The sequence below is a fragment of the Paramisgurnus dabryanus genome, chromosome 8 (assembly GCF_030506205.2).
Source record: "Paramisgurnus dabryanus chromosome 8, PD_genome_1.1, whole genome shotgun sequence".
Classification (NCBI taxonomy): Eukaryota; Metazoa; Chordata; class Actinopteri; order Cypriniformes; family Cobitidae; genus Paramisgurnus; species Paramisgurnus dabryanus.
This window is the reverse complement of record NC_133344.1, coordinates 4,425,797-4,452,894: the sequence shown is the minus strand read 5'-3', so window position 1 is coordinate 4,452,894 and position 27,098 is coordinate 4,425,797. Positions and strand designations below refer to the sequence as shown.

The 27,098-nt window shown below is 41.3% G+C and overlaps 1 protein-coding gene across 1 annotated transcript; it reads right to left on the bottom strand.

Moving 5' to 3' along the window:
• Positions 1-12,476: 12,476 nt before the first annotated feature.
• LOC135771730 (uncharacterized) lies at positions 12,477-20,718 on the bottom strand. The gene is made up of 8 exons (XM_065282116.2): positions 20,708-20,718; positions 20,493-20,613; positions 19,957-20,142; positions 16,616-16,942; positions 16,406-16,529; positions 16,200-16,313; positions 15,984-16,128; positions 12,477-14,380 (listed from the first exon to the last, which is right to left on the bottom strand). The coding sequence occupies exons 1-8, from the start codon at positions 20,716-20,718 to the stop codon at positions 13,030-13,032; spliced, it is 2,379 nt and encodes a 792-aa protein (XP_065138188.2). The 3' UTR covers positions 12,477-13,029.
• Between the last annotated feature and the right edge of the window lie 6,380 nt (positions 20,719-27,098).

Below are 27,098 nucleotides of genomic sequence, written 5' to 3'. Positions count from 1 at the left end.
AATAATGTTAACATGAAGCAAGTAGTTGTGATCCAAATTTCAAGTTAAAATCACAAAAAAAGATGTTTGTGTCACAATTTTAATGGTTTACGAACAACTGCCACTAGATTTTGCCACATACTCTTGTACTCTTGTATACTCACAAACTAATAAATTACTGTCACCGCATTATTATTCATGCAAAAAGATTTTGAAATATTAAAACTACATTCTGAGAGCTTTCCGATGATATATAGCTTATCATGATTTTTTAGGTTTAGATTAGGGTTTTAGTGTTATATGCAAAAACAAATTTGGCCTACTGTGGGCCCGTAACATTTTTAGAAACGGACTCTCACTATGTCATAATTTTCCCCAAATGGTAATGAAATATGAAAATTATACTCTTTGAGCTTTCCAACAATATATAGTTTGTCAAGATTTAGGTTTAGAATATTAGTGTTACAAACACTAATGAGGACAGCGCCACTTAATGTTCATAGTAGGGATGAATGAATATTCACTAAACAGTAATAAAATATTCTGATATAAGATATAAAGTGAGTCCAAAATCAAAATATGTGGTGTAGGATATAAGATATTTTATAAATCACACACTATAAATATGACAAAGATGCAGAAACAGATAGTTGCAGTAAAATAAGACTTTATAATAAGGTGAAGAAACAATTTAAAATGATTTGTAACCCCCCTCCCCCCCATACGCGCGCGCGCACACGCACGCACATACACACACACACACACACCCCTGAAAGAGAGCTGTTTTCCAGAGCTTCTTTCCCGTGCTCCCTTTCTGTAGTTCAAGAGAGCTGAGTTTGGCAACATGGTGGAGCCTTATCTTTAAAAACACAGACACAACCAATGACAACGAGTCAGACTGATAGTTGTCGATTCCAAACCGAGTCTCCTCAATCTCCTCCCTACGATGGAAAACATCCTCTGTTCCTGTTGACATCTTAGCTTTTTAAAGCTCGGCGGATCCCGCAGCTCACAGCACCTTATAATAATAATAATAATAATAATAATAATACACATTTATATAGCGCCTTACACAATACTCACAACAGAGAAACTCTTGTAATTATTACTTTACTTTACCCCACCTCTCCTTGCAGGGTGAACAGCGGCTGGTGCAGTATAGCCTAGCGAACGTTAGCTGGCTACGATTTCAGTACAGTAAAATCAATAATCCTGGCTCTTTCTCAATTTTCTGGTAATATTCTATTCACAAAATACAACCAATAGTACCGCAATGTTAAAAAGTACTTGTGAAAATAATCCTCCGGGCTCTATTTGCGATCGTCCGCCGATTAGAACAGGAAAATGCTCCACAGTGCTCTGGCATCTTATCTGCTGCCATGCAACGAAACTAGGAGTACGACCTGTTTAAGATGGCCGCCGTATTTCTCAGTCCCCAGCGGCCAATAGGGCATCTAGTCTTCTATATGATATCTATGGTTTCAGTTATCCATCCGATCAAGTGTATACATGTCCTTTTGAACTGATTACAAAAGGTATTAACCACCCCTAACAAGCGGATTAGATTTTTAATCAGATTGGCACTTTTTAGTCCGATTGAGGTGTTTACATGGAGACTTTTTATTCAGATTGATCATTTAAACGGATTACAAATGTCCATGTAAACCCAGCTAGTGTTATTACAGCTGGGTCATTGCATATCAAATAAACCAACATTTGTAATCATATACAGCAATTGTTTTTTTTATTATTTTGTTAATATTTTATTAAAATAGAGACAACATAATTAGTGTTAAATGACAAAACATAATTTAATGCATGATTATTTGTGAGTATTCCACTATTTTGTAGAGTTGTCAAATGGAGCAATATTTATTATTATTATTATTATTTTTAGACACTTACAATCCTTTTTGGGATTCATTCTATATCACTTTTAAGTCTTTTTTAAAGGGATAGTTCACCATAAAATGTTAATTTTATTATAAATCACATACCCCTATGTCGTTCTAAACCCCCAAGTGCTCAGACTGTCTTTACATTTTTTTGATGAAAACTGGTGCCCTGTTTATATTAGAGCATTTGCGTTTTAAAACGGCATTTTAAAATGAAAATGATCCTCGTTTATACTGGCATTTTAAAAAGAATCTTCATCCACACTATACACCACCATAAATGCATGAAACATGCCCAATCATGTAACTGGGAATGCGCATAAAAGTGTAAAATAACTTACTACTCTAATAATAGCTTACCTTTGCGCGTTTATGCAGCCTAGGGGTGTGCGATACTGACAAAAAGTCATACTTGCTGGCAACTATAACAGACACTATTTTTGAACCTATAAAAATGTGTTTGGGAAAGTCTTATACTGTTCTAGCTCCCCCCTCCAACATATTAATATGATTAATAGGTTAATTTTGATTTTAGAACTAAACAGAGGTCTTTATGATTTAAAAAGAAAGCATTCAAATGAACAGTACTAAACAGTAGCGAACTTGAAGCAAAAATAAATTTCAGCAAATGCAAACTTCAATCAAACATAGTAAGAGATGAAGTATTGCTTTAGTCTACCAGAAATGCTTATTGCATTTATTTTTAAAAGTATGCGAGGTCCGTGCACGTCCTCCGCTAGCAACACAGAAATAGCTAAAAGCGCAACGCCTAAACGAGCATTATATATTAATGACGATGAGTTTATTGTTTTTATTAATTTATATTCAAAAAACTTATCAACAAAACATCGATTAAAATTAAGAGACAAATTATCTGAAACAAAATTCATTTTAAAGTAGCAAACAAAACTTACATTAAACTGGAAAATAATGTCTGACCCATTACAATTCTCCCTTCATATTGGCCTTTACAACGCCCTATTTGGCGTTTAAAATTACAGTCTATATTTCGTAAACTAACTAAATTTAAACAAAACATCAACACATTACAACAATACTCAAACCCAACAATACTCAAACATTAATATAAAACAGACATTATCTATAAGGACACATGTTAAAACAATCCGATATAGCGTTTATAATAGCTGGTTGGTAGATGATTACTATTTTTGGCAAAACCTCCGTTGCAAACCAAAATTTACATGAATAAAATCATTTTTACTTTTAAAAAGATGCGCTGTCACGTTAACATCAGCTGTTTGTTTACATAAGACTCCGTCTACGTTCATTTACACTCAGAGCAACGTCTGAGTTCTCAAACTAAAACAGGGTCTTCAGCATTTGCGAACGAATCCGTTTATAAGGGTCGAAAACGGTAATGTAGTGTAGATGAAAGGCGTAAACGTAGCAAAAGTAACGCGTTTTAAAGGATAAACGCATTAATGTAAACATAGCCTGGGAGTCTTCTGTCTGTCCCATAGACTTGCAGACGTACTATCTGGGATCAGTCGATCAATAATAATAATATAATTATTATTATGAAGCGATGAAAAACCTTTTGTGCTCAATATAAACGATTTTATTCAATTGTTTCTACTCCTTGGTTGTTCAGTGTGTGTTAGAAAGGCTGCGTTCTGTGCGCATGTGCTCTTTTCCATTAGTGGTCGTCAGGGAGACAGGGTTTCATATTTTATTGAAGCTTCCCTGGGTTCAGCCATTGATTAGCCGACCCCCACCTGCTGTTAGCATTCCATTGACTCCCATTCATTTTGGCGTCACTTTGACAGCGATTAACTTTACATCTGATGCGTTTAAAGACTCCATTTGTCCATTAATTATTTCTAAAGAAACACGAAAATGTATAAAAGGCTCCATTACCATGTATCTTACATTATGGCCCAGTAGAAGCAGTTTTTGTAAAAATAGGCTAACGATTGCGTCATAACCTGCGACTCTCTGTCGCACAGTAGAGAAATTACCGTATGGACATGAGGAGAAGGTCGTAGGCAATCTTTAACTGTTTATGAGGTAATCATGTGGACGTGAAGGCATAAAGTCAAGGGAGATTATTAATCAGAATACTTACCAATATTTGTTCCTGTTCACGCTCACCGTTTCAGCAAGATTCGGTGGGTGATTCAGAAAAAAAATTAATGACAGGCTCGCCTCTCGCTCCTTGGTAACATCGCGCAAGGCAAAAAAGAGGGTGAAATCTGGTGAAGACGACTAGTAATTAGATGAACATTAATCTTGTTTTCAATGCGGTAATAAATATGAAAGAAAAAAATCGATTCTGCTGTTTGAGAATCGATTTTGAATCGACCACATTTAAAAAAAAAAACAAAAAAAAAACGATTAATCGAAAAATCTATTTTTTGCCCAGCCCTACTACTAACGGAGTGGTCAGCGTACAGAATACGCTGGCAAGTAATTTGCGCATTTATACAGGCTGCTTTAGTATTGTTTACAATGTTTGAATAATGGGTAGGGCTCCAGACTGAGAGTAAATAGTCACATTTTGCAAGTATTTTTCTGCCTATGCAACTACGTTTTATTAAAAGTCGCACTGGCGCGACTGGGAAATTGAAATATAATTATGTTAATATGATGCACTGGCAATTATGTCTACGGTGCATCCAGTCACTCTCCCTTGTTGCTGCCCCTCCCCCGAGCGATTTATCGTTTTGCGATTTTATCCGCCGATATGAGCACGTCGCAGATATATCTGTATCGGCGTAAAAGCCGCAGATATGCAGCCGATATGAAAGTTTTTCACAGAACAAAGAAATGCTTTTGAATGATGTAAGTACTTATTTGTCCAGCAGAGCGCGCTCCACTGTTTTGGTACTGGTGACCCAGGTCACTGTGTAGTGACACCAGCCAACCCCCCTTCACTTCAGTCACTGGTATTAAGGCGCGTTTGGTCAATTGGATTATAAGTGGACGAGAGAGAGACATTCCCGTTTACATTTGATGTTTTTAATCTGTCTCTTTTGTCCACTTGTGAGTTGTTAAAAACACGTTAGAAATGACGTGAGGCGGAGAACTGACGCGTTTAAACTGATGCGCAGGCAGGCACTAATAGTATGAGTGTACAGCTGCTTTTGTTGTTACTGAAAATGTTCATTTCAGAGCAATTGATTCATTTGAGAGCAGACACTTTAGTTTTATAAAAGTCTAAAGTCCGCGCCGAACACTGTGGGTGTTATAAAACGTTGTGCAGAAGGCTACATTACACATTAGCCTACATCAGTATGTTGTCAGTCAAGCATTGTCTTCTTAATGGGAAGTTGCTAATTAACTTGTGAAGTACATAACTTACTGTAAAGCTAATAAACAATAACTCCATAAGTTTCCCTTTTCAATAAGTCCCGTATAACGTTATTCTCGTTAAAACTGCCAATGATTCATATATATATTTTTTGTTCTGTTTGTGTTTTAAAGTTATTTATAATAAGTCAAGTTTACGGTTTTGTGCACTGATGTCAGACTCATTTTGGATAATAAAAAGTTTATTGTTAAATTGTTAAACACACCTGCCTATATTACATATCTTCACGTCATTTTAAATGCTTGATCACCACATTTGTGACTGATCATTTCAAAAAAATTATTTTACTGTTCTATAATATTAATTAATATTAATATAAGAATTTCGGCCTGTCTTTTTTTACTCCCTAATATCTGTATTGGCATCGGCCCAAAAAAAGCATATCGGTCGGGCTCTACCTTTCTATCATATCTCAGGTGCATATCACTGTACTCTCTGACAGTACATTCAAATAGGGGCGACAGGGTTAACGCTTGACGGAAGGCTGGTCTGAAGCATGGCCAACAATTTATACCTGGCATTTACATCAGTTTCTTTTGTCCTCTTCGACCGCTATTGTCCTGAATACTGTGAGGGGGTGGTCTGTGGAGACTGTGGGCGAGTCTCTCTGCTGTCATTTAAACAGGAGTGGGAGTAATGACGGTTTAAATTGCCAAAAAATTATATAATGTCAGAGTCCGCTGCTTGTGTTGTAAGTAAACATGCTGCACAGTGTTTTTTTACATGAATATGTAAGAGCTTTCTCTGATATTTCAGCACAATTGATGAAATGATTGCACAACTTTCATGCGCTCGCAAAATGAAACTAATGAAAGATGCAGAGACCAGCCGCTTTAGTTTTATCAATGAAAGCCTAAAGATAGTGCTGTACACTGTGTGTTTGCACTAGAAATCAGAAAAGATGTAAAATATTGTGCTCAGTGCCTCAGATTAGATAAATAGGGGGAGAAAAGGCGAACTTGTGTGGCTGTTTGAAGACATTCGACTACATGTGCGTTCACACCACAAAAACTATTCGGTCTAATGTGTTAAGTCGAAAACCTCTAAATGTGGTCGAAAGTGGAAGAGCTCAAAACATTTTACACCTGTCATTTACACCTGTCTTTAGCGTCGCCCACTTGTGGATCCACTGGTGATTACAGCACAAGAATGTGATTTCTTTCCTCAAGTCTGTGTTTTAATGTAGCCTAAACTAGGGATGGGCATTTTCCAGTAATTAAATATTCGAATATTTAAGCTCAAAAAGTACGAATATTCTAATATTCGTTTTTTAAATTACGTTAATTAAGACATACGTCAGTGTTTCCCATATATTGATTTATCTGTGGCGGGCCGCCACAAATAGATTTTTCATGATTCCCATTTACATTTTAATTTCACTATTTAAAACGGCTTAATTCATTGCAGCGAGCGCTCAGCGTGCCTCCATCCTCCCTCTCTCGTTGTGTGCAGCGCCCTTAACGGCGCGCGCCCCTGGCCCCATCCCCTCTCTTTGCAGCACGCCTCTCTCACATAACAGTGAAAAGTATTTTAACTCCGTGTACTTTCTCTTTTTCGCGTAAACGTCAACAGTCACGGATGTTACTGACAGAGAAGACGGCTGATCAAGTTCATCATGAGTGACTTAACAAAAGATTAGCAGTAGTGTTTCCCACACATACCTGTTCTGATGCGAGTCTGTGTCCGAGCTCTCTCCCTACCTATGATGCGGTATTGCCCGTGTACGTGTTCTGTAGTAAAACCAATTTCAGAATTTGCAACAAATTGTCTGCGCTACACGCGATATATAATAAAACTACCACTCGTATTTAAAATAAAAAAGCGCTCATAACACAACAACACTGATGAGAAGAGCAACATCAGTACAGCCTCAATGTAAATGTATGATGATTTTTTCAGACAATGTCATGTTTTTAGCAGCAGTTAAAGAAAGAGTTGATTGGATTAAACAAAGAGTTACTGGGTCGTGGGTCATTACTGGGTTTAGTCACTATTTTAGGGCGCACTCACATTATCCAAACCAAACCATGCCCCAGCGCGATTGTCACCCCTCCCTACTCCCCCAGGTACACGCACTCACACTCTACTTTTTATCGATCCGAGTCCGGGCGCGCTTTCATCATTAAGATGCGATTGTTTTGAAAAGAGCAGGAAGTAAATCTCTCTCTTAACACTGGAACCCACCGTAATGATAAGTCGATGTGTTTTTTATTTGGAGTCGTTTGGTGCGCGATTACAGACAGCCCTCTCACATGTCATCATATTGCTTAGTTGATCTGTCATGTGCGCAGCTCGGACATTCACGTAACCCCGCTGCGCGCATCAAAAGGTTTTTAAGGAGGCAGATGAAGGTGAGTGTTCGCGCAACTAACGTCTTCACCTTTTGAATCGCGCTCAGGCGCGATTGCGCTCACACCACAGCCTTCCGCGCCTGAGCCCAAGTGAACCGCGCTCCGGCCCACCTCTGCAACCCGGCTGCGGCGCGATTAACCAATCCGGTCTGTATTTGTAATGAATTTATTAATGCATTAAACATGTTTGGACTTAGTTTAACTGTTTATTTTTTGTTTTTACACCACCCAATGACTGGTGCCACCAAATTAAGGCCCAGCGCTACCAGCTGTACAATTTGGTGGCACCAGTGCCACTCCTCTTAAATGTTAGCCTGGAGCCCTGCATAATGGCTTAAATAAAAAAGCGGATAAAAAACATTGGCAACTTGGTCAGCAGGTGACGTCATCAGCATGCGCCATTTTCTGGTCGTGAACGAACACTGACCAACCAAGGAGGGGAACAAATTGCTGAACAAAATCATTCATTTTGTTTCTTTAGGCACAAAAGTGTTCTCGCCGCTTCATAATATTATTACTGAACTTTCATTCTTGTTTGGGGAAAAGAATTGTGAAAAAGGAGTGGGAGATATTGACAAAATGAATATCTCGATGAACATCTCGACAAACCTTTACATTCTTAAAATCGCTACATATAATTGTTTAGAAGGTTATAGTGTGCGTTATTTGTTTTCTTTTTAACACCCTGTCAGCTCTTTATGTTTGGGTGGTCGGATTGAATATTTCATAATTTGTACAATATCCAAATTTTGCGTATTGCCCAGACAACAATTCGGATATTATTGTCTAAACCAGGGGTTTTCAAACCTGTCCTGGAGGACCACTAGTACTGCACAATTTGCATGTCTCCCTCATTAGACACACTTGGTTTAAATCTTCAGCTCATTAGTAGAGCCTGCAAAACCTGAACTGGGTGTGTAAGGTAACTGAATGAGGTGTGTCACAAAACGGAAAAATGCAAAATGTGCAGTACTAGTGGTCCTCCAGGACAGGTTTGAAAACCCCTGGTCTAAACGATATATCACCCACCTCTATTGTGAAACTAATAAAGTCTTGTTTCATGTTCCCCAACCTCGTCTGCGATTGGGTTCGTTCCCCGCTGTCTCACTTGGTCGTGATAGAGCGACCGGGTGGGCAGTTCATGAGAGTGAGACTTTGTTTAATATGATTAATCTCAAAAGTAACCGAAAAGTAACCTGGTCTGTCCTGTATGTCAGTGCGTTGTCCATGTCTGCTCTGCGGTGTATTTTTCACTGCGTGAGAACCATGGTGAGGCGTGTTACCGACTCAGAACAATTGTTTTAATTAGTATTTAAAAATTCTTTATAGTAAAAAATATAAATATTTTAATAACACGGTTTGGCGGTTATAGTTCTAATGACGGTGTTCAACTATAACCGTCGGTCTCACGGTTATGTAATGACCGTCACACCCCTATTTGTTGCCAATCTATTTTTAACTCAAACAATTTCAAAAGCTTCTCCCTTACATCATATTCTCTTCATAAGAGGTGCCAAATCATTAAAATAAACTTTAACACCCAGGAAGGAGGGCGCCCCCTTGACAACCCAAAGGGTGCCATCACTCAATTGACCATCCCACAGAGTCTTAACGGTGCCTCAGGTAAGTATTAAGGGATATCAACATCAAGTACAATAGACCGGTATTGTTGGGTAAATGGGGTAGATAGTTTGCCACTGACCCTACCAACAGTGGGGCCTCTGGCCTTAGTCAAATGGTTTGGCGCATATGGTTTCGGTGAGATGTTGGCGTTTTCTTGTGGTCCGGTGTTGTTGTGTATATCGGTAGATAGTATGCCACACAGAACCGTTTGCCACTGAACCTGCATTAATGACGACAGTAGTGCTTCTGGCCTTAGTCAAACGGGTTGGCGTGTATGGTCAGGTTGTGGTGAGATTCTGGCATTAGAGACTAAGGTTAGTTCATGTCAAGGGTTTATGCACTGAGTAACGACAAAAGAGCAACCTCAGGAGATGGAAGGACTGAGAAGTGTGGCAAAGGGCACTATCACTCAACTGACCATCCCAAAGAGTCTCATCAGTGCCTCAAGTATGCATTAAGGGATATCAACATCAAGTCCTATACAACAGATCTTTCTTCCACACATATTTAAGTTAACGTTACTAAATGAAGAAAGAGATAAAAGAATTTGCTAAATTAATGAAGTCTCGGAGGAAAAGAGAGACAAATAAAACATTTAATTCACTTACCACAGCAGTAGCCGCCTAATATTAACTTTCTCCGTTTTTACATCAATCAAAAGCTTTTTTAATATTATATTCTCTTCATATAGATTTTAAAAACGATCAAAAACCACTAAAATATATATATATAAGTTACTAAATGACGAAAGAGAGAAAAGAAATTGGTGAAGTAATGTTTGTTTCTAAGATAAAATTAAACGACCGTAAGGTGAGTTCGCAACCGTGTGCTGGAGGAGAGGAGTAGAGAAGCGCGTGCTGCAGCAGTGGAGCGCACACGAATTGCGCACTTAAAGAATATAATGGATTTATTGATGTTTTCAATTTCCTTAAATATTTGTTGGATAGCAGCAGTACTGATCTATGGTGGCTGGCTGGTGGACATACTGCAACATTTAAAAAGCACAGACACGTAAGCTCACAACACAACAAAATAAACGACAACACAACGGAAATGCCCCCGACCACTAGGGGGCTCTTTCGGCATAAAAATGTGTCACGCTGCCGCAATATTAGTAAGGTCGCGCTTAGCAATGATACATTATCATAATAATGCGCTATTGGTGTGAATGGCTTAATGTGATTATTAAGTACACCGTCAAGACATGCGTTTGTATTCACGATGAAGTCAGGAAAAGCAGAGAAACCTATGCATTGTGCTATTAGTATCTATTGTATCTAGCTTTAAATATGCTATAGTATGTTTTTATTTATTTAATTTGTCTTAACTCTGTTACATTATGCATTTGTACAGTATGGCAAGGTAATTTGCAAAACACAGGAAAAGTAATAAAACTTATTTAAAAAAAATTACTTATTTAAAAAAATAAAAAAGTTATTTTTTTAAAGACCTACACTGGTAGACCTATGATAACGTTTGAATAACGTTAGGGGAATGTTATTTTTAGTTTAGTTTAACATTCCCCTAACGTTAAACTAACCTAAAAATAACGTTATTTTAACGTTACTGTAAAGTTAAACTAACCTAAATATAAAGTTATATTTCTGTAAAGAAAACTTTCCTGGATAAACAAACCTTAAAAAATAACATTATGGGAACCAAAAACTAACGTTAGGGGAACAATTTTAGAACAAAAAACTAATGTTAGGACAACGTTTTGGGAACCAAAAAATGTTAGCTGGGTTTTCTTTATTGTCATTTCACATTTTAGTTCTTTTCTTGAAATTTGCATTCATTTTTATTGCCATAAAAATGATCCAATAATGCAACACATACCAGTAGAGACCATTATAATTTCCATTACAACCAATAAAAATCCCATTAAAACTATTACATCCAATAGAATTTCTGGAACGTTCTGTGTTTGCTGGGCTCCCGGTTTTCATCCTAAATATCTAAAAATGTGTTCTGAAGAGAATCGAAGAACTTGGGGGTTTTGGACGACACAGGCGTAAGTGATTTATGATAAAATGTTCATTTTGGGGTGAACTAAGCCAACATGCATGTTCCTCAATAAGTAGCTTATTAAATATAGCCTAAACTCCTTTAAAATTTACATTTTGGAGCTTTTGATTAGTGAGTTTGTGACTGAAAACCTAAAACAGGTGCTCACATGACAGTTAAAAGTGTAAAAAAAACACGACAATAATTAGGAGACATACCTGATGGAATAAAATCATCATCTTCCTCGGTGCGATCTTCCTCTTCTGTGGGTTCAGTTTTGATTTCTGTGAGTTCAGTTTTGATTTCTGTGGGTTCAGTTTTGATTTCTGTGGGTTCAGTTTTGATTTCTGTCGGTTCAGTTTTAATCTTCATCATGAGGTTCGTGCAGTCGATGAGTTTAACTGAACACATCTTCAGTTTGGTCTGCAGGATCTGCTGCTGTTCTCCAGCGTTACAGACAGAATCCAGAGACTCTGTGGAGGTTTGATCCTCCTGTAAGCTCGGTTTACTGTCACACACTGTAGTGTCCTGCATCGTCTTTACAATAAAATACACCGAAACAAGACTCTGTTTACACTCAATGAAACACGCAAGATAGAAAAACACTGAGGATACACAAACACATCACACGCGCGCTCTTTCTTTCTTTCTTTCTTTAGTGAGTTTATCTGCGGACTAAAGAGCTGCAGCGCCTCCTGCTGTACTGGAGACAGAAGACGCTCACTGCTTTACAATGGATTTAGCAAAACAAGTGAGATATGCCTTGTGGGATCGTGATTTCAGTGCTTTCTAAAGTTAGAATTTCTCAAAATCAGATACCCTGCCTTTAAATGTAAAACGTACAGAACTAGCCGTTAATCATACATGAGTCATACAGCCCATACGAAATTTGCCGCATCAACATTATAGTCAGGAGCTTTATATATATGACCTAAATTCATAATCAGGTTAACTTATCCTCCCTTATGAAAAATAAACATGCAGTAAAGCTGTTTGATTACCATTTGTTTACTACAAATACATGGCTATATAAAAATACAGTAGCAAAACTGTTTCTATTCTATTATCCATGGTAAGTTGTTATTTTCTATTTTATCATATAACTTCTGTTTTAAGATTATGAAATCTACAGTTTCCTTTTCTCCCGTAAAATAAACACATTTTTTTAAAGGAACCAAAAAAATATTTAAAAAATTATTCTCTCTTGAATGTGCAAATTAAAAGTGCAGTTGAAGTTTAAAGCCTTTATTTTCATCTAGATACCTACAATGACATTCTTCCTTTTTTATTACAACTTCACATTCAACTGTGATTGTCATTAAAATACTAATAAAGTAAAAAGAAACCTGTTATACAATATATGGTGTCTGTGCAGTGAAAGTGTGACAAACTTGTCCATTATGAAAAATATACTCAAAATATAGTGATGTTCCTCTACGCATTCTTTATCCCTCTCTACAAGCTCTTACAGTTCATTTCTATTGTGCTTACATATCACACTGGCATCTGGTCAAGATGCTCTCAATGCAATAACAGCTCCTTTAGCTTTCCTAGAAAGAATAAAAAGACTGACAGAATACTGAATAATTATATAAACTTTAATTTACCAGCCCAGAGAATAGGCCTATAGCAGAAGTCAGGAGAAATTATCATTGTAAAAATGAACAAAGCATTTACTGAATAATCTGAACAGTTCCTCTCACAGTGTGTTTCTATACAAAGCAAAGTTAATGAACAATTAATGACATTGTGGTTTCATGACATTAAAACTTTGAAACCAATTAGTAAAATCACACAGCACACAATATAAAAAAAATGAGTTTGACACATAAAAAATAGTTAATTAAAGAGATAAAAATGATAAATGTGTAAATAAAATATGAAAAACAACATGAATTAACACTTTCTTATCTCCAGTATGAACTCTCTGATGGTATTTTAAGTTACTTGTACAAGTAAACGTCTTGTCACACTGAGAGCATTTGAAAGGTTTTTCACCTGTATGAATTCTCTGGTGGTTTAGTAATGAAGACCCTTGACTAAAACTCTTTCCACAGACACTACAGTGATGAGGTTTCTCTCCAGTATGAATTCTCTCATGGGATTTTAAGGAATTTGACTGAGCAAACGTCTTGTCACACTGAGAGCATTTGTAAGGTTTTTCACCTGTATGAATTCTCTTATGACATTGTAATGTAGTTTTTTGACTAAAACTCTTCCCACAGACACTACAGTGATAAGGTTTCTCTCCAGTATGAACTCTCTGATGAACTATGAATTTAGATGAACTAGAGAAGCTCTTTCCACAGTGAGAGCAGACGTAAGGTTTCTCTCTAGTGTGAACTCTCTGATGGACTTTGAAGTGACCTGAATAAGCAAATGTCATGTCACACTGAGAGCATTTAAAAGGTTTTTCACCTGTATGAAGTCTCTTGTTACATAGTAATGTAGTTTGATGACTAAAACTCTTCCCACAGACACTACAGTGATAAGGTTTTTCTCCAGTATGAACTCTCTCATGGACTATCAGCTGATATTTATGACCGTAACATTTATCACAGTGTGAACACTGATGGAGTTTCTCTTTAATGTGAATATTCTGGTGTTTTTTTAAAGAACGTGAATCCCTAAAGTTTTTGTCACATTCACTGCACTGATACGGTCTCTCATTGGTGTGTGAAAGCACATGTCTCTTCAGACCACGTTTACGCCTAAATCTCTTCTCACAGTGAGGACACTCGTAAGGTTTTTCACCTGTATGAAGTCTATTATGAACTTTAAGATTGTGTTTGGTTCTGAAGTAATTTCCACATTCAGTGCAGTAGAAAGGCTTTTCACCACTGTGTGTCCTCATGTGAACATTTAGTTTAGATGAAGAGAGACAAATCTTCCCACACTGCTCACAGTGAAACTTCTTCTTCTTCTTCTTCTCTCTGTGGTCTTCTGAATGAAGTTTCTTCTCTTGTAAGGTAGTAAAGCTGATCTCAGATCTGGTGAAGAGTTTCTGTTCTGTGTGTTTTCTCTCATGTCTCTCTAAATGTCTCTGTGAGCTGAATGTCTTTCCACAGGTGATGCAGGAAAGAGTTTGTGCTGTCAGTCGCTCTTTTGATGTTGAGGACGTTATTTCTATATCCAAACATGAATCACTCTTCACATCTGAAAGAAACATGAAACAATTAAATTGTCTTTTCAATCTTATTTGCACAAAGAAGGATGAAGAATTGAGATTCTGTATCTTTTTTTAGATTCACACATATAGACAGAAGACAGGTGTCAGTCCTGTTATTACAGCTGGGTCATTGCACATCAAATAAACCAACATTTGTAAACATATCCAGCTATTTTGTTTTATTATTTTTGTTAATATTTTATTAAAATAGAGACAACATAACTATTGATCAATGATAAAACATATAATGTAATTCATGATTATTTTGTGAGTATTCCACTATTTTGTAGGAGTTGTCAAATGGAGCAATATTTTTTATTATTATTGAGACTTTCACAATCCTTTTTGCATTATATGGTGACACTTCTAGAATGAGATTAAGTCTTTTTTAAAGGGATAGTTCACCCTAAAATAAAGCATCAGCCCCAAGAAGCAGTGGGTTACCAGTGCATTTTATATCAGCGAAGGGGCGTTGTCAGGCACGACGTGAAGCAGAGTGCCTAAAACCCCCTTAGCTGTTATAAAATGCACTGTAACCCAACTGCTCTGCGGGGCTTATTGCGTTTATAAAATGGTTACTTCATATGCATAGCAGGATTTCATAAAATAAAACACAAATAAGGTGTAATTATAATTATATTAGTACACATATTACTCTTCCGCAAAACAAAGTAGTTCCTTAGAATCAAGCGTGGCTGCAACAGAGCGCAGTTCTCAAGCAACACAGATGCAGCAAAGACACAATGAAAATATGATTAAAGACTGTGGTGTTTAGTTTCAAAAATCAGTACACAGCAACAGTGGTGCAGTGATACTTATGTAATGCGGTCTGAACCAGACCAGACTTAAACCTGCCCGTTTTATAAGTAACATTATAAAACGGCCCGTTCTGGTTCTTCATTCTGATTGGTTAAAACGCGTTCTAAGGTGTGATAAAATACCCCGGTAAACCCACGGTTTAGACCGCATTACATAAGTATCACTGCGCCACTGTTGCTGCGTACTGATTTTTGAAAATAAACACCACAGTCTTTAATAATATTTTTAATTCGTCTACAATTGCCCAATTAATGGCGATATCCAGATAGATGTAAATAAATAATGTGAATTCATCTTGTCAATAAAGAGAAAACGTTCCCTGAGGAGTTTCTACCTCAAATTCATATTTCCGCTATCCACGAGATGGCGATCTTACCCAACTTAAACACTGACGCATTCACTCAACACTTAAAGGGCCACTTCATTGTTAGAAACATTAATCTTTATTGAAAGTGGGTCATATTTGTAGTCAAAATGTAACATGAATTTAGAATTTTGTGCCTATTTGACCGAGAAAAGACAGAACGTGACTTTAGAGCCTGTAAGTTTTGTAATCCTGCCTTTGTCGTCTCTATTTGGTTAAAGAGAACTATGACAGAAGATCAGACCAAAACATTTGTGGCGTGTTAGTGTTCCCCTCCGTGTTTCAAACTAGAGTTTTTTTGTTTTCCGAACAATCAGTTTCGTTTTTCAGTTTATTTATGGATTTTTCGTTGAACACGTCACTCAGTTTGGAGCAGGGAGACTGTCCGATCGCTTTGGACGGTACAACGGACCATCGCCACCCCCAGAGACCAGACTGAACTCACCCTACCCGGAACTCCTGCCCACCGCAGTTGGAGAACCCGGCAGTGTGCTCTGCGAGCCCCCTGACCAGGTTGGGTGACTGGAGTTTCTGGGGTGCCGCCGCGGGAGCTGCTAATGACGTCAGGGAGGACGTCCATCTCCCCGCCGCTGAGGGTGAGCCAATAACGGTCCCTGGGGCTAATAACATCAGCTCGGATTATGCGTTGGACATTCCCCACCCCTCATCCACACCACTGGTTCTGTCCAGCCCGCCCCTCGTAAGTCGCTGTTGGTCAGCACTACCGGTCCCGTCCGGTTTCCCTTTCGGCTTTCCCGCACCAGCCAATCCGAAGCTACACCAGTGGACACAGCGTCATACCTCTGCTCAGCCTCAGCGCCTCACCGGTGCTGGTTCATTGGAGCCGAGGTGTGTCTCTCTGCCCACTGTCTCGGGGGTTTCTCCAGTTCTCCTCCCCTGCTCCCTGAGACCTAGAGGTCGCCTTGGCTTGTCGGACCAGCGGCCTCATTTCGGGTCTCTCCTCCCTCCTCTTCGTCAGCTCCCATCCCCACTACGACGTCACCAGGCTTCGGTCACCCAGAGTTAGGGTTCCCTAGCTCTGGTTCCGCCCCTGGTCAGTCGTCATCCCGCCCTCACCTCCGTGTTTTCCTCATTCCCCTGTGTATCTCTAACTCCAACCTTCCGGCTCGTTGGGCTTCTCCTTCCCGAAGACGTCACCACGGGACTCCCTAGCTCTGGCTCCGCCTCGTGGCTCCGGAATCCGAAAACGCCTCGGTCGGGGGACCCAGCAGCTCTTCCCCCTTCTCTCTGGATCCTCGGCTCCCCCAGGTTCTCCCCGCCCTGGATCTTCCCTCCGTTGTTTACGCTGTTGTCTGTCCCCAGGGTGGGACTAAGACTTCCATCACCCTGGCGCCCTCCGCCAGCGTCTCCACCCTGGGGCTTCGTCTTGTCTGGTCTTTGGGCCTGCTCCAGACAGTTCCCTCACCTTTCTTCACCATTTTTTGGACACTTTCTTTTATGTTTGTTCGCTCCCTCCCACTCGCCTCTATTGTGTATGTCATCTACGGCGCGAGGTCGCGCCTACCGGGAGGGGGCGTACTGTCAGGGTTTTGGTTATGTTTAGTTTGTTTTCATTGATATTCATCATTGCTCTTTGTGTTCATTACCTTTAATTAGTCTCACCTGTGTTTTTCAATCATTATCATCAGTTACAGCTGTTAATCATTATCACTTACCCTTTATAGTTTGCCCTCATGTTCCTGTCCTTTGTCTGATCTCGTCTTTTTGTACCCATGTCATCATGTTTTCTGTCCATCGTGATTAAATAAAACAGAAAATATATCCACATACCACTTTTGCCTGCTTGTGAGCTAAGAGAGGGGGTTATATCTTGCATTTTCTTGGTTGGATGTCATATGATATAGATAGAAACACTCTTAAGTTAGCAATGCTTACATTGCTCCATCTCTTCATGTGGCTGACAAACAGGAAGTGACAAACCAGGAAGTGACATATAAAGGCATGATGGGAGTAAAATAAAATAACCAACAATCTTTTAGAAAAAATAAATCTTGCTCAAATAAACAACAGTTCAGTATAGAAACACATTAAACATTAGAAAATAATCAAAATACACAAAATTAGATTTACCAAAAGTAACTTGTGTAAATGAGTGCTAAGGTACACAAACGCCATCTAGTGGAAAATAAACATTAAACACAGAAAGCTTTGTGACAGCAAATACAGTATTGCTAAAACTCCATATGAGGCATTAAAGAAACTGCAGGATGCCTTCATAACTCTACAAAATAATTTACTTAAACTAAAATTGGTACTTAATTACAAAAAGACAAAATTTATGTTATTCACTCACTCCCGCAATGTGCAGGATTTGCCTCATATTATCACGCAAGATGGTCAGAAAATTGAAAGAGTGTCATGTTATAATTATTTGGGTTTTTTATTGGATGATAATCTTACTTTTAAATCCCATGTAGATTACTTGGTAAAAAAGTTGAGAGTTAAATTAGGTTTTTATTATAGGAATAAGGCTTGTTTTAATTTGAAAGTAAGAAAGAAACTTGTTGCTTCTACCTTTTTATCTGTTATAGACTAGGGGGATATTTTGTATATGCATGCAGCAAAGTCTGTTTTATGTTCACTGGACTTGATTTATCATTCTGCTTTATGTTTTGTTACTAAAGCAGATTTTTTACACATTGTAATCTGTATAGTTTATCAGGTTGGCCTCCGGTTTCAATTCGTAGACAGCATCATTGACTTATTTTTATTTATAAGGGAATAATTGGACTGTTGCCTTCTTATTTATCAGTCTTTTCTTTAGTAGAAAACAACAGATATAATCTTAGATAAAAAAGCAGCATTCTTTTTTACTATACCTGCTGTTAAATCTGAATTTGGCAAAATTGCTTCCTTTATAATGCCCCCTCAACCTGGAATGCTTTGCAGAAACAGATGAAACTAGGCACTATTATATCACTTTAGGATTTTAAATCATATTTTAAATCAATCAGTCTGTGAAACCTTCAGCTATATTTGTGAATGTATAGATTTTTGCTTATGTTTTTGTCTGTCTTGATTATTATGTAATTTAAAATTTTGTTGTATTAACTTTTGTCTTTTTTAAGTGCTGCCTTTCTTGGCCAGGGATCATTTGAAAAAGAGACTATAGTCTCAATATGATTTCTCCTGGTTAAATAAAGTTTGCATCACATTATAGATATATAAAACACCGCTCAGATATGCTAGTGTGTACATAAATGCCACATTAGTATTACAAAGAAAATAGAAATCACTTTAGTCAGACGTCCATTTATCCCTGCATCCTGCACCCAAACGCGTCCAACGCACAATATCTCCATAGACGCGGTGGCTCAGCCGTTTGTGCTCGTAAGTCGAAACACGTCTTTGAAATAAACAAACCATTCACGCGTCCACCGCACAATATCTAGACAGACGCACTGGCTCAGTGCTTGTGCTCGTAAGCCAAAACACATCTTTGAAATAAACAAACTTCGCTATGCAGCAGAGGCCGACAGTTGCGGCGTCTTCCCGGGCCCAGGCTCCGGCCTACTCCTCGGGCTTCTGTTCCTCCATCTGCCTCAGCTCTTTGCTGTATTGTGGTTCATAAAGGTGCAATGAACAGCGGATTAGAGCATCACACTTGCAAAGTCACCTTCTTCCATATCATATCGATTACCTTCCACAGTGTATCCCTTGTGTGTGTTCGATCAGTGTGTGAGCGGCCCCACCTGTTACAAGGATTTTGGTGGGTGAGCCAGAACTGACCGAGAAGAGGAAGGAGCGGGTTTTGGAGATTGTGGTCCCGACGTTCTCATATGGTCGTCCTCTTCACCAGCCTTCAACTTTTCAGGACGATAGCCCCAGTCTAACGTTGTAGTTCTGACCTTAATTCACCGTGAGTGTGTGGAGTGCGGAGGGTGAGTCTTCTGACGTGTGTACACCTGAAATTGTAGTGTTGTGCTGTGTCAGTGTTGTCAGGCATCACTCCTTAGGCTGAAGAAAGAGCCTTGTCATAGAAGAGTGGAGTGGTGACATTGGGCGGCTGTGTTCTATATATATATACCCGACTGCGACCCTTCAACCCCTTTCCCCCACCTTGTGGCGGTGCGGCAACTATATGAAGTAAGCATTTGCTATGAATATTGTGTGGAGTATCAAAGGAGGGAAAACGTGAATTGGCTGCTGCGTGGAACAAGTATATGTGCTGTCTTGTTGTATGATTATACATCTGTTGAGTGCTTTTAGATGCCCGTTCCTGTCTAGATCTCTTGTCCCGCTGTTTGGAAGAGAGGAGAGGGAAGCGAGTGGCCTACTCGAGCAGTACATCCCATGGTGTGGCCCCCTACCTCAACCTACCCACCTTTGTGATACCATCTGTGGGCGTGCTAGGCCCAACGTGCAGCAGCCTCAACCTGTACCTCCATTCTGCCTACCTCGCCAGAAGCAAAGAGGTGTTGTATCTCTTCTTGAATGTCCACTAGAGTACTATACTTTTGAAGGGAATCTGTGTGTTTGTCTGCTGCCAGTCTGCAGGTCCGAGCCAAGGGCTCTGTGTAGTCGTAGGATTGTTCCACTACGAGTTGGAAATCAACGTCCAAAGTGTTCCTTAGAAGTCTGTCCTAGTGAGGAAGACTAGAAGTTCGCTGTGTGCATATACGTCCCTCTCCAGCCGCCTGAGCCTCGAAGAGCTAAAGCCTGACGTCCACCTATCTACGGGTCTGTGAGTTGCCTCCATTTCAGTTAAAGCTTAGCATACTCCCCTGTAAGTCACCTATACGCCCAAAGCCAAGAGCTCAGTATACCTCCCTGTATACTAACCTGTACGCCCAAAGCCAAGAGCCCAGTGTACTTCCCTGTATACTCACCTGCACGTCTAAAGTACGCCCAAAGCCAAGAGCCCAGTGTATCTCCCTGTATACTTACCTGTACGCCAAAGCCAAGAGCCCAGTGTACTTCCCTGTATACTCACCTGTAAGCCCAAAGCCCAGAGCCCAGTGTACTTACCTGAATACGCACCTGTACGCCCAAAGCCCAGTGTACCTACCTGTGTACAGTTACCTGTGTTTTGTCCCTCTAAGTCCTGATAGAGGCTGTGAAGAACCAAGAAGAGGGAGATAAACTCAAGGATAATTAACCCAATTCACGTGTGGACGAAGAAAGCAAGGACAGGCTAAGAAGACTTACCTCAGAGCCATCCAAAGTCTCAGAACTGACCTTTTAAGAATCCCCTTTCCCTTTTAATATTTAATAAAGATTGTTATTTTATTCTGTCTCTCGTCTGTTTGGTCATTGGGGCATTTTGGGACCTCTTCGCCTCGGTGTGAAAACTGAGGGAGGGGCGTGATTCACGTTAAAGGTGGTCCGCTCCGACCTGTGACATCTGCGTGATCGATTGGCGGAGCATAAGTATGCTATTCGTACCAGTAATCCAGATTATCAGATGGCCCAACATTTTTTACATATGCATAACAAGAATGATTCCTTTTGGTTTTGAAGCATGTTAGACCTTTGGATAGAGGGGGTGATAGGATCCGCAGACTTAACCAGCGTGACACATTCTGGATCCATCAGTTGGATGCGCCTCATTATCCAGGTCTCAATGATGACATAGAGTTTAAGTGTTTTTTATGATGTGTTTTCTATGTTCTAATGATGATTATGCTTTGTAATTTTTGTCCTTTATTATTTCATATTTTTTACTTAAGTTGTTTTCATCTTTAGATAACTTATATTTTTGCTTTATTGGTTATTTTCATTTCTTGATGTGTTTTGTTTGAGTTTGGTCTCCTAATCCTTTACACCTGATTTCCTCATTAGGTCTAATTGATTGTTTCAAGTATGATTTGTTCATGGAATGGCTTCTGACGAGGGGTGTGGTTTTAACTTATAAATTGCTGACATTCTCAGTGTGTGTTGCTTTGCCCTGAAGAAGAACACTTGCTGGTCAAAAACATGTTGCCGTTTGGATTTTATAAGATGTAAGCCACACTCAGTAAAGGCTTTTTATGTATTCCTTCTCCTTTTGTTATTTTTGATTGAGTGCCTGGGACTTGTGTTTTTTGTCTTTGGATTTTTCCCTACCACGAGAGCACCTATCACAAATATATTCTACCTGAGCGCCGGGTTGAACCGTTTCATAATTCACTTATACCCGTGTTGTTCTAAACCCCCAAGTGCTCAAATTGTCTTTACAACAATTTTTTAGATATTTTTGATGAAAACTGAGTCTCTTCTGTTTGTCCCATTGACTTCAGTTAGTTTCACAATTCTTTTCCCCCAGAAAATAATGAAGGACATTACCAAAAAGGTCCATGTGCCATATCAGTCGTTCAATAATAATATTATGATAAGGCGACGAAAACACTTTTGTGCTTAAAGAAAACAATATAAATGATTTTATTAAATTGTTTCTCCTCCTTGGTTGTTCAGTGTGCGTTCATGACCAGACTATGGCACTTGCTGCTGACGTCTCCTACTGACAAAGTGGTCAGCGTACAGACACAGAATACGCTGGTAAGTAATTTGCGCATTTGTACAGGCTGTTTTAGTATTGTTTACAATGTTTGAATAATGGGTAGGGCTCCAGACGAAAAGTAAAAAACAAGAAAAGTAAAGTAAAAAAAATTGCATTTTCTAGTTATATTTAAATTTCCCAGTTACGCCAGTGCGACCTTTAATAAAACTTAGTTGCATAAAACGTTTCCTGCCTATGCGACTACGTTTTATTGAAGGTCGCACTGGCGCAACTGGTAAATTTAAATATAACTAGAAAATGCATTTCCGGAGGAACTGCAAAAGTGTGCTTGCTCTGGTGCGGTCACTAACGCGATTTGTGAAATTTTAGAATGTTTTTATCTTGTGCATCCTCATATTGGAGTCCCAAGTTCATGTACAAAGTTTGGTTTCAATACATGAAAGCATTTCTGACACACACACACACAGAAATTTATACAGGCTTGTAACAACTGTTTCTCTGAAATGTATGATAAAAGAAAAGATTTCACTCAGTGATTGACAGCATAATGCAATATATTGTGTTCCCGTTTAACAGTAGCTAAGCATACGATTTAGATATATAGATTTTGTCATGGTTCTGCCATCTTGTCCTTTATTTAATCTAGTCTTGTGGCAGAATCATGACAGACCCATGTTTTGTGTGGGTTCACGTGGTCTTAGTATTGATTTACTGGACCACGTGTTCCCAGTGTCTTGTCTCTTTTACCCCGCTCCCTTGTCATCCTCCTCATTATTGTTTGATTTATATCACCTGTTCCCCTCTTGATTTGTTCCCCTATTTAATCCTCTTGTATTCATTGTCCTGTGCTTGTGCATTGTGTTCCAAATACCTGTGAGTACTCTGTCCGAAAGTCAAGTCTAGTTTAGTGTTTTATATATATCAAGTGTTTTGTCAAGTTTATTGTTAAGTGTACCCTGTTAAGTGTAGTTATAGTCTAGTCTTGTTTAGTGTTCACTTCCCCTGTTTAGTATCTTGTTTATGTTGTTTTGCCCCCTCGTGGGTTTTGTTTTCTGTTTTATTGTACAAATAAAGTCTTAAGTGTTCTTCATCTCGGTCTGCATTTGGGTTCATCACTCATCACCATAACAGAATGCACAAGCCAGTTAAGAACCCAGCAGACTGGATGTACCGGCGCTGTGCGAGGAGAGGACGCAGTTATTCTGTGGTACTTGAACCGGGTCCCACCTGGTACGATCCTCTCCTGTTTGGACCCGGGGTCAATTCTAGGAGGGAGCCAGCCAGAACCGCTGGTCCCATCCCTTTGTCTGCCATCCCGGAGGGTCTCACCGTGGGAGTTCTGGCGCTGGAGGACCCAGCGATCACCACTCCAGTTCCTGCCAGCTCTGTCCAGCCCCCTGACCTTCGTGGTAAACGTGAGAGGAGGGTTTCGTGGGAGTCGCCGTCAGAGGGGTCCTCTTCGGAGCCTGCTACTCCCACCACTGTCCTTACCTCACCTGCCACCGCATCTGCACCACGCCCGAGAAGGAAGAGGAGGAGAAGGGGGTTGACCTCACAGTCGCTGCAGCCCCTGCCGTCTGCGCAGCCTCCGCTGCAGCCCCTGCCGTCTGCGCAGCCTCCGCTGCAGCCCCTGCCGTCTGCGCAGCCTCCGCTGCAGCCCCTGCCGTCTGCGCTGCCGGACGCAGCGCCCCCTGTCACGGTTCCCGTCTTGTCTGCGCTGCCGGACGCAGCGCCCCCTGTCACTGTCACTGTCCCGGTCTCGTCTGCGCTGCCGGACGCAGCGCCCCCTGTCACGGTCCCGGTCTCGTCTGCGCTGCCGGACGCAGCGCCCCCTGTCACTGTCACTGTCCCGGTCTCGTCTGCGCTGCCGGACGCAGCGCCCCCTGTCACGGTTCCCGTCTTGTCTGCGCTGCCGGACGCAGCGCCCCCTGTCACGGTTCCCGTCTTGTCTGAGCTGCCGGACGCAGCGCCCCCTGTCACTGTCACTGTCCCGGTCTCGTCTGCGCTGCCGGACGCAGCGCCCCCTGTCACGGTCCCGGTCTCGTCTGCGCTGCCGGACGCAGCGCCCCCTGTCACTGTCACTGTCCCGGTCTCGTCTGCGCTGCCGGACGCAGCGCCCCCTGTCACGGTTCCCGTCTTGTCTGCGCTGCCGGACGCAGCGCCCCCTGTCACTGTCACTGTCCCGGTCTCGTCTGCGCTGCCGGACGCAGCGCCCCCTGTCACGGTCCCGGTCTCGTCTGCGCTGCCGGACGCAGCGCCCCCTGTCACTGTCACTGTCCCGGTCTCGTCTGCGCTGCCGGACGCAGCGCCCCCTGTCACGGTTCCCGTCTTGTCTGCGCTGCCGGACGCAGCGCCCCCTGTCACTGTCTCTGTCTCGTCTCCGCTGCCGGACGCAGCGCCCCCTGTCACTGTCTCGTCTCCGCTGCCGGACGCAGCGCCCCCTGTCTCTGTTCCTGTCTCGTCTTCGCTGCCGGCCGCAGCGCCCCGCGTCTCACCGGCTGCTTCAGTTGCTTTCTCCCCTGCACTGTCATCCAGTTTGTCTGCCTGTTCCCCTGTTACTGTCTCCATGTCCTCCCTGAACTCTCTCCCCTACCCTGTGAGTCCTGGCTCGTCCCCTTCTGCTCCCTCATCTACCCCTACCACGCCCTGGAACCCTGCCGTGCCTCCGTATGTACCCCTTACCAAGTCTGCATCCCCCACCAAGCCTGTTGCCTCCATGCACCCCACCAAGCCTGCCCGGACTCCTCGTCCTAAGCCCTCCACTACCCCTGAACCCAAGACTCCTTGCCCACCCAGCTCCACCCTACCTGGACTTCCTTTTGTGAACACTGTTTTGCCTCCGCCCCCCCTCCCTTGTTTGTTGTTTTTATTATGTCACCCCAACCCTCTTGTATTGTATTCTTGTCTCCCATTGATGTTATTTGTCATGTTTTCTTGGTGTCTGTCTGTCTGTCAGTCTGTCTTGTCCCGTGTCTAGTGTTCCCCTGGGGAGCGTCTGGAAGCCGCTCCTTTAGGGGGGGATTCTGTCATGGTTCTGCCATCTTGTCCTTTATTTAATCTAGTCTTGTGGCAGAATCATGACAGACCCATGTTTTGTGTGGGTTCACGTGGTCTTAGTATTGATTTACTGGACCACGTGTTCCCAGTGTCTTGTCTCTTTTACCCCGCTCCCTTGTCATCCTCCTCATTATTGTTTGATTTATATCACCTGTTCCCCTCTTGATTTGTTCCCCTATTTAATCCTCTTGTATTCATTGTCCTGTGCTTGTGCATTGTGTTCCAAATACCTGTGAGTACTCTGTCCGAAAGTCAAGTCTAGTTTAGTGTTTTATATATATCAAGTGTTTTGTCAAGTTTATTGTTAAGTGTACCCTGTTAAGTGTAGTTATAGTCTAGTCTTGTTTAGTGTTCACTTCCCCTGTTTAGTATCTTGTTTATGTTGTTTTGCCCCCTCGTGGGTTTTGTTTTCTGTTTTATTGTACAAATAAAGTCTTAAGTGTTCTTCATCTCCGTCTGCATCTGGGTTCTTCCTGCCAACCCTGAACCCAGCGACGGAGTTGGTTCCAACCTCAGCATCTCCTGTTTTGGCTCTGCTGCCCATTGAAGTGGGTCCTGTTCCATCCTGGCTAACGGACCAAGAACGCTCAGCACTCTTTGCTGAGCTCTGGAGAGCCACCGCCATGCCCGATCCGGTTTTCAGGTGGGCTGTTGCCTGGATCCGTCCGTTTCTTGGATTGGCTGCCGTCGGGTTTGAGCTGTCTCATGGGATGGTGCAGCCACAGCCTGCGTCTGCGCAGCCACAGCCTGCGCAGCCACAGCCAGCGCAGCCACAGCCAGCGCAGCCACAGCCAGCGCAGCCACAGCCAGCGCAGCCACAGCCCGAGTCTGCGCAGCCACAGCCCGAGTCTGCGCAGCCACAGCCCGAGTCTGCGCAGCCACAGCCAGAGTCTGCGCAGCCACAGCCCCCTGGAGGAACGCCCGGTGGCGTCCCTTTAAGGGGGGAGTACTGTCATGGTCCTGCCTTCCTGTCATAGTGATTCATAGTTCATGTGGCAGGATCGTGGCAGTACCCATGTTTGGTGTGGTAGCTCATAGCCTGTGGTTTAGGTTGTGTGCTCCGGTGTCTTGTCTCTTGTCCCCGCCCCCTCGTTCTCCTGCTTATTGTTAATCATTAGTTAATTCCCATCACCTGTTCCCTCCTTGTTATCTTGTTTGGTTTCCTTATTTAATGTCACTGTTTCCTTTGTTCTGTGCAGGATCATTTTGTACCGTGTGTGTTTGCCAGTTGTATTCGTCTAGAAGTCAAGTCTAGTTTATCTGTCTAGTTGTTTGTGAAGTTTAGTGTAAAGTCTCTGTTTAGTGTATATCCCCTGTTGATGGGTTTTGCCCCCACGTGGGCTATTGTTTTGTCTTGTGTTTTCACTATTAAAGTCTTTTGTTAACCCTTCCATCTCCGTCTGCATCTGGGTTCTTCCTGCAACCCTGACAGATTTATCTTCTTCTCTGAAGATTATGTAAATGACAGCGCAGTCTTCTGGCAAACTGTGTTTTTAAATGTGTCATTGCTTCCTTTTAAATTTCTCAAAGACATGACTGTTTAAATACACTTGGAGTCACATGCATGATTTAAGGCAGTGTTTCTCAAACTTTTTCAGCTGAGATATGAACTACTTCCTGTTTGGCAACTACGTCATGGGTATCTTTTGGGCTGTGATGGGCAAATGTTTCCGAATATCAAATATCCTTCTAGTAACTTTTGTGAGGCTTGGTCCAAGGATCGTGAACGTCCAGTTTCGTAGGTTTGGACAAAATTTGTGACCTGTGAATCTTTTTTAAGGTTTTCTGTTCAATCCAATATGGTGGAAGAACGACATGGATTTGTGACATCATGTTTTCAAGCAACTTAGACCGGCACTGCTCAAACATTTTAAAGTTTGAACAGGGTCTCTGTGTCAATAAGCACACTTATTTATGTTAATATGATGCGCTGGCGATTACGTCTACAGCGCATCCAGTCACTTTCCCTTGTTGCTGCCCCTCCCCAGAGCGATTTATCGTTTTGCCGATTTTATCAACCGATATGAGCATATCGCAGATATA